General features: G+C 35.3%; 1 protein-coding gene across 4 annotated transcripts in view; it reads right to left on the bottom strand.

Annotated features, from left to right (window-relative positions):
• The window catches only part of CUL1 (cullin 1), a 47827-nt gene that overhangs the window by 21961 nt on the left and 9796 nt on the right, over positions 1 to 16070 (bottom strand). For 3 of the 4 annotated variants that reach the window (XM_015275907.4, XM_418878.8, XM_040696453.2), the window contains 6 exons: positions 14383 to 14675; positions 5087 to 5261; positions 3874 to 4041; positions 2757 to 2807; positions 1591 to 1681; positions 442 to 605 (listed from right to left, as the gene is read on the bottom strand). In XM_015275907.4, the coding sequence (XP_015131393.1) occupies positions 442 to 605; positions 1591 to 1681; positions 2757 to 2807; positions 3874 to 4041; positions 5087 to 5261; positions 14383 to 14522 (789 nt within the window). In that variant the 5' untranslated portion in view covers positions 14523 to 14675. Of the gene's footprint in view, positions 1 to 441; positions 606 to 1590; positions 1682 to 2756; positions 2808 to 3873; positions 4042 to 5086; positions 5262 to 12700; positions 14676 to 16070 lie in introns of those variants that run through there. The other variant, XM_040696454.2, reaches the window with a different exon arrangement.

Genomic DNA, 16070 nt, shown 5'->3' with positions numbered 1-16070 from the left:
AGGATTTATGTGTAAGTTTCAGTACATGAAAATATTCTGAAAGAAAGAATGCTAATTAATGATCTAATTCCTCTGTGGAGGTCAGCTTACTCAGGAAGAGATTTCAATAATGTGCTAGCACACAAGTTCCTCATACAGGAACAGCAAGTTTGCAGACCTAAAGCAAAAGGTTAGTTTGGTGTCAAATTCTAAAGCCTAACAAAAATTTGTGTCTAACATCCTCTTCTGTTCTGCCCATGAAGAAGTTTTTAAATGTTCACTGTGCTTACTGAAACTCAGGAGACAAACTTCAGATCAGATTAAAAGGAAAACACAGATGCAAATCACCTCATGGAACAAGAGCTAATTGATTTTGCCTCTGTAAAATAACTGACATTTTAAGAAACCAATAATAAATTCAAGAATTTTTATTACTTTACCTCTATGCAGAAAATAACCTACCTTCTTCATGTACTCTGTGACTGGGTTCTGTTGTAAGAATTCAGTACTTTCTCGTGTATAAAATCTCTCTGTGTCAGCAAGAAACTGAGATTCAAAGGATTCTTTATAGACAGTTAGTGTAGGCCCTTTTGCAAACGCATCATCTTCATTGAGCCCCAGTTCCACTACAAAAACGAGCAAACAATGATAAGGCTATCTTTTACGAAGTAGTCCCTTGCAAATACCTTCCAGTACCTGAAGGGGGTCTACAGGAAAGCTGGCAACAGACTTTAAACTGAAGAGGGCAAATTCAGACTAGAAATTCTTTACTGCGAGGGTGGTGAAACACTGGAACAGGTTGCCCAGAGATGATGTGGATGCCCCTTCCCTGCAAGCATTCAAGGTCAGGCTGGATGGTACTTTGAGCAACCTGGTCTAGTCAGAGGAGCCTCTACCTATAGCAGGAGGGTTGGAACTAGATGATATTAAATGTTCCTTCCAACCCAACACGTTCTATGATTCTATGAAGTAAACAGGTCACCCCCCCTCTAACTTAAATGAAGGTAATCAACTGTGAAAGCATCCGCATTGCTTTTTTTTTTTTTTTTTAAGTAAGCATTTATTTTGTACTTAGAAAATAAGCAGTGTAAGTTGTTACTCACATAAACTGTACTTCCTGATACAACAGATTACAGGAAACGATAAACTTCGATAAACTTCACATTCTCAAAACCTAATTCAAACTACCCTTCCAGAGTTCCCCTCTTAGAGTTACAGGTTATGAGCACATATTTTAAACAATTAAAGTAATCATTAATCTGCATGGTAAAACTCTCAACTTTATGCAAATAGAAAAAAATGAACACTGTTCCATCAGCAATTGTGCTTTTACCTTTCTAGTTTTCTCTCCTACAGAACTGATTCATAAACAATCAGTGCTCTTGTCTATCAATTCTCTTTTCAATCTTGACAAATATTATTAACTGTAATTGTGTGTCTAGCATCCCTACATACATGAATGGAAACTTACAGTAAAATAAACATATTTATATCAAAAGTACTTACTGGACATCGAAAGACGTAGCAGGCTACTTCCGAGCTCTGATAAGATTATTATTCTAAATTTTTTTTAAAAAGAAAATAATAAAACTTTAAAGCAATCTCATTTACCATAAGATTGTACGACTCCACTGATCAGCCTTGTATTGATAGTTTCACCATTTCTTTCCTTTTCAATCAATTTCAATACAGCATTTGTTACCTTAGGGAACAGAGAATAAAAGCAAGTCAAGAACAGAGAAAACTCTGACAGGTCAAGAATTAATCAAGATTTAATCAGGAATGTATCCCTATATTCAAGACAAATTAAGTCCTTTAAGAAAAAAATTTAAAGACACCTGAACATATAAAATTTCTACAAACATTGCTGCCAATATGCTACACCTGTAAGTTTTAAAATGTGACTATAGTACAATTAGTCGGGAGCCATAAAAGGGTATGAATATGCTTAAGATTTTTGTGTTTGTTCCCTTTACTTCAATTTTTTTCATTCTAAAAAAAGCTTTAAGTATCTAAATGAAACTTCTGAGTGTTTTATATCTGAAAAAAAAGAACTTTGCAAAAGCAGAACTTCAACACCTATACATTTATGCAAATAAAGCTACTGTTCACACTGATGAGTGAAGTGGTTTAACTACTTTTCTTCAACTGAAATCTAATTTGTATTTAATAACATAATACGGTCTTCTAATCATGAAGTATTCGTAAATAAGAGTGAAATAGAACTAAATACAATATTTCATTGTGATGTAACATGTTGTTTTATATTGATCTGATAAACTAATTCAAAATATTTGGTTGACCTGAATTTTCCAGGCATCAGTATAAATTAAAAGGTTCATAGTAATACGAAAAGAGATCAAAAATCCAGGCCTGTCACTTATCTGTTTTCACTGAATCTTGACTTTCTCCAATTTTAATACATTGCTGTCACAATGTACTCCTGCCCCTGTCCTAGAAACATAAGAGCTAGATGCTTCATTTAAGACTTGTTTTTTTTAAGGCTAGTGGGGTTTTTTTGTTGTTGTTGTTTATTTGCCAGGTGTCCTCTAAGTAAAGAGATAACACAACGGGTTCGATATAAAAGTACAACCATTGAAAAAAAAATCCACAACAAACTTAATTCCTCCAAAATAATTATCTTTTCAGTATCACAAAAAAGCAGCAGAAAGATTTGTTTTATTTTCCAGGGCTTTTTTTGCACCTCAAATTCTCTCTGGAACAGTTACAAAATTAATCCTCTAAAATAATGCTACAATTATATAATCTATGTATACCTGCTTATTTAATGGCCTGAATAAGCAGTCTCTCCAGGTCACCAAGGCAAGCTGGAAGTAAGAGAAGAGAGATGAAAAATGGAATAAAAAATTACTTATACACACATGCATACACATATACACACAGTAACTTCTAAGGAAAGCTGATACAGTATGCCAAACACTCCCAACTTCTATGATTAAGTTGTGGTGCACATATTTCTCATTCAATAAAACAGATTTACAACAAAATTACCATTTATTTTGTTACTAATTCCTCCTATGGGGTTCCTTTTTCTGACTGAGAGTGATCTCCCACCAGCTCTGAAAAATAATGAACTTTGCAACTTTGACAATAGACAGCTTTTTCTATTGATGATATTCAGGCTGGCACAATCCCTTAGTACGGGACTAGTGAAAAGCAGAACAATTGACAAGCAGTTAAATAAGGATAAAAACTGATTTTCTATCCAACGCAATGCTTAGTGAAGCAGTAAAATAACACCTCTTTCCTAACGCATCACCAGCAAGGACAATCCCTACCATTTTCTCTCAGAAGGGGTTCCATACCTTAGATAATTACGGTCTTCCTTTTTTTTTTTTTTTTTTAATTTTATTACTTTACATTTGGGGAAAAAAGTTATCAATATGAAATCAATTTTCTAGTCTGTTAGTGCAGTGAGCACTTGGCTTGCATCTTAGCAACTTGGATGCTAGAGATCTGTAGAGGTGTACTGAAGCAAACAAAAAATTGCAGTTTGTTCCTTGTTCTCTATTTGAAGCACTCGACTGAATTATAAGTGGAAAAATGAGTCCACGCAGATGCACACAGATAACAGTAAATACAGCAAGTATTCAACACTTGACAGTCTATTGGTATTGGTAGTCTCACTAGGTACAAAGGGGATTGAACATATCATGAAATATTTACATATACACTGAGTTGATGGGGGGAAGGGTGTCCTAAGAGGACACTGAAAGGAGTCAAACTTTTTTCAGCAAATTGTACAGTGATGCCTACTTTAAAATTTCTGTGAACTTCTTACAAACACTAAATTTCCAGGAGCAATGGTAATACAAACACAACAAATGCTGGCAGACAGAATGAGCAAATTACTCACTTCAGAAACTGACCTACCGAATAAATTTCATATATTCCTTTACGACCTTCATCACACTCACGACGAACCCAGTGTCGATTGAGGTAGGCACATATCCCATTGAGTACTTTGCTTGAAAACCTATAATCTTCCCACTGTTGAGTGTAGAATTTCAACACACTTTCATCCATCAAATCCTCACCATCCTAAAAACAAAAGTTTGCCAGTAGTGTAGGGTAATCTTAAAGAGCAACAGAGACATGTAAAGGTGTATAATAAATCTACACTAAGCAATAAATTATAAGGATCAATAAGGGTTAATTAATTTATTCTTGCAATAATAAAGCACAAAACAAAAATGGCTCTTCCTAAACGAACAAAAAATAGATAAATGAAAATAATGCACAAAAGGAAAGCACAGACAAAACTCCAGGAGACACCACTCCCTTCAAGACAGCAAGACAGATTTGCACTGGAAACAGACAGCTAGACTGATGAATGTGACCTATAAAACGTACCAGGACAACTATAATACATACCAAAAAATAACCTCTTATAAAATATTACACCCACTCCTACTGCTACTACTTGGGTGGCTAAAACAAATGAGCAAAGACATATAATGTCTTCTATAGAAATCTGACAGGTAAATAAATGGAAACAGTTTGAATGATCATAGCAATAAAACAGGAATGCATTCTGGATAAAACTGGAAGACAACTTTCTGTCTTGTAGTTAACTTATGCAGCTGCATACTTACAGGACTCCAAGAATTCTTTTATTGCTGCTCAAAATTAAAATCCTAAAAGTTAAAACCTTAACATTGAACACCTTCTCAAAAGTAACTAGAAATTGCTCTCTTACAAAGCAGCCTTATTAGTAGTCAGTAAATTAGTGTCTAACATCAGGCATTTTCAACATTACAGGCAATCATCTTCTCAGGATGACTAACATGCTAGTTAACTGATTAGAAAGTCTGGCTATGCTTGTCAAGTTAGAGGACAGCTTAAGTTGGCATTTGATTTTACTTTAATAACCCATATACACATCTCTTTTGAAGGATTAGGAAAAAAGCTCATGCCAAGATAGAGCCTACCACACCTCCTAATGGTTAAAAGAATAACTGAGATAAAACAGTTTTCAAGCTCATTCAATTTACTTGTGATGACTGAGTACAGTTCTAACTTTGCAGGTATGAGTTTTCTCCTCAACTGAGCCCATCTTACTACAAATACCAATCCACTACCTTACCTTAAGGAGATTCGTCAAGTAGTTCTTCAGGAATTCTTTTAGTCGTTTGTACAATTCCAAACCCACAAACTGAGCACCTCCAGGTGTTTGACCTTTTTTTGATTTAGAAGGAGGTACTCCAGCTCCCCGTGCTTGATTAGACTGGTGTACACTAGTACAGTAGTTATAAACATGACTAACAAGGAAGTTAAGGAATATCTGGGTGGGTATAAGCTACTAAGGATACAATTTAAAAAAAAACATGTTAATTTCAAGAAGCTGTTTTTGTATGGTCATAAATGACCTAACCGTAATACATTACAAGACACATTAACCAATGTAAAATAAAAACTAGGAAAAATAATTTTAAGCAGAATTATCTGTAGCAGAATGTGTAGAACACTACAGAGTTTACAGCAAATACTGAAGCAAACACTGAACTTACATAATGCTCCACTTAACAAGACCACCAGGAAAACAAAGTAGTACAGTTTGTTAACATTATTCCAAAGTAGTAAGTGGAAATCACATTGTTTGAAACTTCATGCAAGTAAGCAAAGTGGAAGAAACTGCACTCCACAAAAAAAAAAGAAGGAAATTAACACTGAAATTCAACTGGATATGGACTTGGATACTACAAGAAGTTACTCTGATGACTCACTCAATAAATTATTAGCCAACAAGAACAAAGGTGCTAAGCAGTTACACTCCTGTTGTGAGTCTGAGGGCAGCTGTCTCTGTGACATCTCTTGTTAGAATAATGCTGTAGTAAGCAATCTAGAAGGACTAATACTGTTTCAACTTCTGCTTTAACTAATGAACCAGGCTTTAACCACTAGAGAGGCTTTGCCTGTGGTATGCCACATATTAGGCAATTAGTATAGTATTATAGTATATAGTATAGTATTATAGTACTGCTCAGATTTGACTTTCATCTTTCCCTCCTGAAAGACCAGCACAATAAAATGAAAGACATCTGGATGATTAAAAAAACCAAGGGAATTAGAAACCTACAATATAAGATGCATTATAGTCATTGTAAACAACAGACTTGCTTCTAATTTTTAAACAGTAAAACTTCAGTAGAAAAATCTCAGAAAACATCTAGTTAACTCCTTTGCAATTTCTTTAAAAAAAAACAGAAAAGACAGAATTTTAAACTGAGTTTCCCACTTACAAGTGCACTCTGCATTCCCGGTAAAGAGACTTGTAGTCTTTTTTGACAAATTTGAAAGGAAAAGTCCGCTAAACTTTCTAAACAAGAATATGGATAGAGAACGTATCTCTCTCTGAGCAAAAGGATAATGCTCTTTGCCTAAGACTAATCATATTTGAAAAAGAACAATTTTTTTTCATCCGTTACTTCATCTAGGTGCCAGGTAATGATATCAACCAACAGTATAAAACCTTTATTTGTACTTAGTAACTGAAGCTTCATCACCACCTTCTCTCTTACTAGGAACTTATTTCCCAGACATTAGTGATTTATTTCAGCTCCTAACTACTTGTTTGTTCAACTACCCCAGTACTGCCACTACTTTTACCATCTATACTTCTGTTTCAGAATTCCCCATTGAAGAGAGTAATGTTATACAGAACAATTTTTCTCTGGATATAAAACTCACTCTTCTCACAAAGAAGAAAAGCAGGGTTTATCTCACTGTTTAACTTTAAAATATGTAAGGTGCTCTAAATTGTATATGGGAAGACCCTTCACAGTGACACAAGGAATTTAGAGCTTTGATTCATAAACACCCAGCTGGGAATCTTGCCTCCTCCTTCCCCTAGCTCTCCTAAATGAAGTGGCTTTGAGCAAGCCTAAGAATACAATGACAGTGGGTAATTCTTACAGGTTTGGTAAATACTGCCTGATTAAAATACTTTCTGCTCTTCTATAACAATAATCCCAATAGCCTTCAGAAAAAAAACAAACAAACACAAGGTTAGAAGACTAACCTTTTTCCAACTCCATACACTTTGCTATTTAAAATCAAAACTTCTTGTAAACGCTGAGATAGGCTTAATCTTTTATCCATTCCCGTCCAAAGCAATCTCAGAGCTGCAGAAAAAATACATCAGTAGTGGCTATCTTTATTCACTATTCCAGCTTGAGTCTTGCTAATCAAAGCATCCAAGATAACACTTTCCAAGCACTCTACTTTAGTTGTTCTGCACCTGTTATTTTGGATTGCCTGTATAGAAGGCAGCTTGTAAATACAGAACTCTGACATATTACGTATAAAAGACTACTCTCTCATACTCTTACCCTATATCTACATTCTTACCTGCTAAATCCAATTACTGACAGAAAAATCTTACATACTCAGAGATGTCCAGCCCTGCCTTTTGGCAGAGCTTTATTATGGGGCTGCTATGTGTTCACTGAGCTGAGTGTGTGCACTGCCTTGTGCTTGCTCTACCCTGTGAAAAGAAGCTCAGGAGAGACCTTATCCTCTCTACAACTATCAGAAAGGAGATTTTAGCAAACTGGGGGTCAGCCTCTTTTCCCAGTTAACTAGTGACAGGACAAGAGGTAATGGACTGAAGTTGTGCCAGGGGAGGTTCAGGTATGATATTAGGAAAAAATTTCTTCTACCAGAAGTGGTGGGATATTGGAACACACTGTCCATGGAGGTGGTAGAGTCACCACCCCTGGAGGTTTTCAAGAAAATGTAGATGTTGAACTGAGTGACAAAGTCTAAAGAGGTCAAAGGCATGGGTTGATGGTTGGACTAGGTGATCTTACTGGTCCTTCCAAGCTTAATGATTCTATAATGTTATGTTCTGCTTAAAGCAAAGTTCCTGTTAGGAAACGTTTGTGTGGATATTTTCATGTAGTGATTCTCACACTATAACAAGGAGAGAAGTTAATTTACCAATGGCCTGCACACTCCTCCTCAGGCTTCTGGCTGCTAACTTCAAGCTTACACTAGCAAACAGGTAAATCACCTACAGGATGAACAGACGAATCTCTAACTTCCACCTCATTCGTACAGTGAAAGGAGGTTAGATCTACTTATCTAAATTAAAATTTGAAAAAGAAGCTTGGAAATTGTGTGAATTAAAATTAAAAATCTTTCAGAACTTTATTTTTCTCTAAAACTCTTTAAAATGTGACATAAGAAGCATCCGGAGACAAAAACTAGTTTTACCACCTTCTGTACAATATACACTGCTTTTGACAGTCTTTAATTAAAAAGGAGCAGGTCAAAAGAACAGTATTCCCCACGTTACTATTTCATAATGAATTTATGGCCCTGTACATCATTTCCACTGAAGGAAAACATCCTGACGTAACAGTGCACCTGAGTGCTTCACCTCATTCTTGCCACCTGCTTTTTCAGTAGTACGGGAGTTCATGCACACCACCACCAATTTGGGCTGCAGAAGCGACTGCCATGACATTAACCATTTTCCCTTTTCCCACAACATTTGCTGAGCAGCTCTAAACTTTTGTCAGCATGGAAAGTGAAACACTAGGCAGCACTACATAAACCTTCTGAGCAAATACACCACCAAAACAGAAGCTCAAGAGTACCATGGCCACCTCTAAACTAATTTCTACCCCAGAAAAACGCTACAATACTCCATGCAGGACTTTTTCCTGAAGAAGCAAGTGCAAAGAGAAATCATAGGAAACAAGTATCAGTTCTGTAATACAACAGAACAGGAAAACACTTGGACTTCATATAGATGATACAGATAACTCAGTTGCACGAGTCCCTAATTTTATGTACTCAAACTCAGAAGCCCAATTTTCTTTATAATGGATTTCCCTTTAAGCGAGGCAGCTGAGTCCCCACAAGCTTTTCCAGACCACTGTGAAAAATTAGCACAGCTGCATTAAGTCTGCTTGAGGAACAGATAATTAGAAAAATAAAAGGAACTGAAAAGTAGAAATAGTATAGTACAAAGCTATACAGCAGAGAGAAATTACAATAAGGCTTTCGAAAAGGAGGAAGTATGCAACATCAACAACAAACAACTTCTTAATCAGTTTCTATCGCTGCTTCTAATCCCTTTCATATAAAGATCGATTTTAGGCATAAATTTGCTATTTTGATTATAATTAACAGCAGCAGTTAACTATATGCCGAGTACCCTGTCACCTCAAGGGTAAGTCAGGATAGAACAGTTTCAGATTGGCAACACCCGTCAAAAAATTTGTATTTTTGCTAATTTTTCCAAAGCTATGCATGAATAATGTATATATAGCAAGTTATTGAAAACTTTGACCAAAAAATTGCTTTCTATACTCGTAAAACCACCTGTAATAGAAGCAATATAGGTTATTATTTAAATAGAGAAAAATTTCACATATTTTCTTCAGAAAGAAGAAAATAATTTCAACATGGATGCATCCGATTTTATAAACACAACCTTATACATATCTAAAGTTTCTAAGAGAAGTAGACACTTCTACATGACTTAAACTGCTTATTAACCAGATTAATAAAATTCTGTACAACTTTCTGAAATGATGAGGTTGCCAAGATCACATCAGTTTTCAAAACAAGTGCTTTCAAATTGAACTTCAACTTTCTGAGGAGTTGCAACGGAAAAAAAAACAAAACAAAGTACCACAAAATAACCAAAGGAAAAAAAAAATCACAAAAATAAACACAAAACCAGAAGCCTTAATTATTTTCAGGGAGTTATCAGCAAGAGCCTCTTCTACATGTGTTTAGTTCATTCAGTAACGTAAATTTACAGATACCCTACAAAGTTTAAACAAACCAAAAGGAGGAAGAAAAAGATTTACACTTGTATGACACACTACTGCTCTGTTAAGCCACTCCCATTTTAGTCAAGGAAGGACTGAGGCAGGGAAGAAAAGAACCTGTTACAGAATCAGTCACGTATTTACTATGAGAATTCAGGCATAAAACTCTGATACATTAATGTATGTCTGAGATCTGAGAAACATCCAGCAAAAGCTATTTGAAGACTAGCAGGTAACATTTTGTTTCCCTCTGCATGGTATAAGCTCAAGAGAACAGCAGAGAAATACTGAAGTACAAGGAAAAAAAAAGGCATTTTCAAACATAAATACATATATACAGTCTACAGTTATTATTTCAACATGCCAGAACCAACATAACTGAGGCTGTTTTTAGGTTTAAAGTTCTTGAATTGACAAAAGTCTGTTCTCTATAGAACATTCTTGGTTGCTATAGAAGCAAGTAGAATAGGAAGCAATCAACACAGAGAAGAAAATTAAAGGAACTGATCACACTAGTATAAATAGACTCTGCACTTTTTTCAATCCAAAGCAGCAACTTTCACAAGAATACCTAAGACCATGCCCTTTTATCTACATTTCTGCACAACAAGAAGTGGATCCTTCAAAAAGCACAAATATATACCATTACTTCTATCTTCACATTCCACATAAGCATTAACCGGTAATAAACACTGTACTGAATTTAAATAGGATTAATAGTAGACAGCTGAGGTTGCTTTGATGTATCCAGAGTAACATCAAACCATTTAACAGTAAAATGAAAGAATGGCTTTGAATCAAGGAATCTCAAAAGGAAGAGGAACATTTTCTGAGCTTTAAGAACTGCATGCCCTAACAAGCTGGTATCTTTTTCTACACAGAAAGAGTAACAGCCTGTTCAGAGGAAAAAAAAGCACACGGTACTGCCTAGCAATATCAGATCCATGTGATCAGTACTTCTGCTTATTAAAAACCTTACTAAAGACAGGATTTCTAGTGAAAACCCCTAGGGCAAGGATTCCAACTGATGCAATTACAGAGACCTTGGCAAATAGTTGCCAAGGGAATAAATAACATGACGCTGCTTGGGCAAAATGTTTAACTGGTACTGACTATCCACAGGTAAGAACACATTGAATGTATTTATTTATTTTATTTTATGAACAGGGAGATTATCCTAAGTCATCCAGCATTTTTTAAATATATTAAATACCATTATTTAAGGTTTCTCTTTTTGCTAATACCTGAGATGAAATGAGTACCTCAAAAGACACATCACAATAACATTTTGTGATATGCAATTGCACTATTTTAAAGGAATTTTCTTTCTAAATGGAAACTGTACATTCTCAATAGAAAACAAAGAATGGGCAGAAGAATATAATTATAGTACAGTTCATCAGAAGTGTGTAAGCAGTGGTGAATAGATAGGACTGCTGAGGTGCTCTGGCATAGCAAAAGTGAACCACATGAATATATGCAGTACTACGAAACATTTGGTAATGGTCTGATCTGACAAAAAAAAAGAAAATCACCTTGAAATCAGAAGCACAGATTAATCTAGATTAGTACAGTTACGGATGAGAATCTTTCGAACTACCATTCAGAAACAAGATTTCTTGATTCATCTATCCAGCATTCTCAAATGCGGGAATAATCCCTGTATTACTTCTTCGGATAGAAAAAAAAAATCTTAATCTACCATCTTAAATACAAGCTCTGACCCATACTCAGAGATTGACTCCAATGTTTCACATAAGAGTCTCTCTAAACAAAGAGGACAGACAAGAGATTGGACCTCCATCCTAACAGTTTGAACTACTCAACTACTTCTAAGATTCATTTGAAAAAAGCACAACAAAACTTGCACATCTCCAATTAATTCTGACCAAAAATTCAATACCAGACAGGAGTAAGGGCAGTTGCACTTATATGAACCGGTTATCCTCTCTTTGTGAATTAAAGAGATCAAATGTTATTTCAGAAGCAAATCTTGTCCAACAAAACAAAACAAAAACAACAACAAAAAAACAACAAAAAACCAAAAAAGAAAACACAGAACAGGCAGACAAAAAAAAAGATGAAGAAATGACTACACTGTCCACTTCACAAAATTTCCAAACTTTGTGTCGCATGATCTGGCACTTTTTTAAAAAAGAATAGGACTGATCTTCAGACATTACAGCTGCAGATGAAACAAATCTGTTTTGCTTTCCAATCCAAGTTCTTTCCTTGTCAGAGGTTCCTGAAAATAAGTCTATCTGTCTACTGGACTCATTGAGCAAACGTTTCAATACATGGCGTTTAAAAGGGCAGAAACCTTTAAAGCACCATTTTGGACATATGCACTTGATACAGGATGTAAACCACATTCTTTTCATCATAGCTGTTTCAAAACTCAGCCTAATCAATGCCAAGTATTCTGAAGTACCAGATTATTAAATTAATCCAGAAATAGAAGTCAACCACCAGAATTATGTACTAAACAAATTCACTTACAAAAGAAGCAAAACTCACCTTAAAATTTTCAGGCCCAGCCTCTCTTGCTGCTTCTCTTGAAGCATCAGCAAAAAGGAAATGAGAAGTTAATGTGCAACATACCCCTTTTTCATCCCATGAGCATTTGGGAATATCAGGTAGAGAAGAAAAAGGCAAATGTTATAAGAGTAAACATTATACTAAGTATGTGGGTCACCTCATGCCTCTTATTTATTTCCATGGAAACTACAAGAGCACAATAACACTATTTGATAGAGCACATTCTCAGCTACAAAACACTACTTTTCAACATAATCACCACCATTAACTATGAACTTTCACCAGCTATGAACAACAGTCTGCATGCCAGGCTCCTAAAGATTCCCACTGTCACCACTGCTGAAACATACCACCTACCAACTCACTGTACTTACATCCACTGCATAGTCCCCATTAATGTTCAGCAAGAGTCCACAAATGTTAATGGATGTCATTTTTTCCCACATGGAGGAATTCTATGACACCTTTGCTTCATACACACTTTCAATTCAGATGCCATTCTGTCAAACTGCCCCTCCAACTGCCATTTGCCACACAGCAACAAAATACAATGGAATGTTGTCAGGAAGTTTCAAACTCTACTGCCATACCACCAACACATGCCACTTATATTGTGGGCCAATATAATAAAATAGGAGGCATTCCAAGGCTCAGTTATGTATGAAACTTTTCAGACTTCTGTAGATTTCTTTCATTTGGTCAAGAACAATACCACTATTAGGCACAAGGAATCAGTCACCTCAAGTCTTAGAAAAGTTCTGATCCTAAACCAAATGGTATTCCATCTTCCCATCTCTACTAAAGAAGTAATCTAGATGCTCAGACTGTTTAACGCTTTTTTCCTCCTTAGGAGCATGGAGTCTGCAGGTACAGATACGATTCTGTAACCATTCTGATCATGTAACCACACATACAGAAAACCAACTTCTGTCTTAGAAAGATCAGAGAATCACAGATCCAATTACCATATGGCCTCAAAGCTTGTCTTCTCAAATATATTAATAGTGACTAAAATTTGATGTGCAATTCCAAGTATGTATGAAAAAAACCTTTAAACATGGTTTTATGTATCAGAATAATAATCTATATAAACAAAACATCAAAAAATAATAAGAAAAATCAGAGTTGCTTGAAGCAAGAGAGGAAATATATTCAACTATTGTTTCACTAATCATAGATGTCTACATGCTTGGCTACACTACCATCTTTTTAAGGAGCACTTACTCTGCTATATAATGGGTTTGGAAAGCAAACATTGACCAACAGATGCAAAACAGAGGTCTGATGAGAAATTTTATCTTACTGTGGTTCCTCATCAAATCCATTTATATACTTCTTCCTCTATAGGGCAAAAAAGTAGGATTTCTCAGTTTCCAAACAAAGTTCAGAAGTCAAACACTGAAGCTGTAATACAAAAAGAAGCATAATTCTTCTTGAAACTAGTGATTAAAGGCCTTTACACATTACCAGACAGAAACAAGTTGCCCAAAGTCTTTCGAACAGTAGCTTACTAAACACATTCCCAGCATGGGAGATGATGGAAAATTTCAACAGTTCTTAGATTCAAGCTAGAAATTCAAGATAAATCCATTGTGCACATCCTCACACTAGCTGAAAAGTTATAAAATCAACTCAGAATAAAGTACTATTCCGAGGTTAAGAAAGGAAAAATTTTCAAGGTAACTGGATATCACTGCAAATAAGATCCACTGCACAACGACAAAAACTAACATAAAAATGGAGAAAAGTTTTTCCCGTTTCTTTCACTGTATTGTTGATTCAAAATTAGACCTATTGATAGAATCACTTTAAATATCTGTTGTCAAAGATGATCATAATCAGATCTGAAACTCAGACGCATACATCATTACAGTTTTGCAGACAGACTCTTTCCGCTTATTTGCCAGGCAAATTAAACAGAAAAGGCTAATTTTCAAAATAAAAAAATATTCTTAGAAGTGACTAAGTCAAATACAAAACAATTTTGAGTTTAAGTATATAAAAAACTATCTTGTACTAACAATGAAAGTATTAATTGGCTTAGACAGTAGGATACGTGTAGAGTTCCATATATCTGGATTTTGCCATGCTTTGTCTGGTGTAAACCTGTTGAATTCCAGCTCTTAGGTCGTCCCATATCTGGTCAAGACCAATCTGTTTAAGTCCATGTGGGTTCTGACTCCTATTAGATGACATTTTTTATTTCCTGTAAAGTCTTCCAGTGCAGCAGCCTGAGATCTGGTTATTTCTCCATCAGAATCAAAAGTAAAGTAACATTCTACACTCAGTTGCAGTAACTCAGCAAGAGATTCCTTATACGCAAACAGCGATGCTTCCCAGGAAGATAATCTGCATGAGGGGAAAAAAAAAAAGCATACATTATAAAATATTCCACTAGAGGAAAGGAGAAAATTAATGGTATAATTCACACAGATAAGAAATCCATTATGACATCTGAAATACTAGAAACAAAGAATTCTGCAGTTTAACAACGTGCTACAAATTATGACTGGTAGCGTCCAGATCTGTCCAAAGCCTGAACATACCTCTATCAGTATTGCTGGCAATAAAAACCTAACACAAATAAGAAAATAGAAGCAACTGTTCCAAGTAGCAGATACTATCCTACTAAGAAGTGTTTCCTTTTTATACAACAATGAAACCCTAGTACTTCACATCAGCTCAATGTTTAAATTATGGTTTTAACAAACATCATGACGGTTATCTAAGACAACCAGAAGATACTGAATATCATTATTATTTTTCTTCTTTTATCATTAAACTGTTCCAGATTTGAGGTTCTATCACAGGTAATCTTAAAACCCAAGGTATTTTAGGAAGAATTTTTATCTGGCAAATGCATGCCTACATGAATTTCTATGTTAAATAAATGAACATCACTTTCCTGAAGTGCTTGTATGAGCAAGAGAATATGCAGTCAGTAGTAGGAAGAAAACTAATTGAGTGCATAAAATAAAGTCCTCCAGTGTAGCAATTAGAGTTAGCAATGCAGAATCAGGAGATTCCCCTAAGTGACGAAGCAGTTAACATGGTAAAAAAAAAATTAACAACTAACCAAGTTCTAATAAACAAGAATCAACTGACATTATAGACCATTCTCAGTGAAACATTATTACTCTTTGTCATGCTTCTATAGAGAAAGAAATAAGGCCTTATGATAACAGAGCCTGCACCTGCCAAGGGTCAGTGCAACGTTTCGTAATTTCAAGGATAGGGTATACCAAGGCCTGATAAATCTTATTATTTGTTTTCATCTCTTCCCAGTAGAATATAAAGATGCTCTTCCAGGGTCTAAAATTTGAAATCTGTTCTTCGTCATAGTCACTTCTAGACTACTGCACATTCCACTCAAGATTTCACACTGTTTTCAAGGCTAAATATTACATTATACCCTCCCTGTACAATCCCCTTGCAAATTACAGGGGGTGTGGGAGGGCTGGGAAGGGATGACAACACTTAATTTTTCAGTCAGTGAATCACCCTTTCCACAATAACACAGAAGCTAACAAGCCTCATAGGCATTTACTATCCATCATCTCTAAGCATTCAAACCTCATGTTCAAAGTAAAAAAAAAAAAAATTAGAAGTATTTCCATTACGTCAATCTGTGCAACAGGTACTGTCTCATTTTAATCTAAATGTTTCTAAAGTTATTTATTTTTTTTTTTTACATGAGCAACAATTACTTGGAAGACTAGGGGGAGAAAAAACAGGAACAAAAGC

The sequence above is a fragment of the Gallus gallus genome, chromosome 2 (assembly GCF_016699485.2).
Source record: "Gallus gallus isolate bGalGal1 chromosome 2, bGalGal1.mat.broiler.GRCg7b, whole genome shotgun sequence".
NCBI lineage: Eukaryota > Metazoa > Chordata > Aves > Galliformes > Phasianidae > Gallus > Gallus gallus.
The sequence above is the reverse complement of the archived record's forward strand: the minus strand, read 5'-3'. Positions and strand labels throughout refer to the sequence as shown.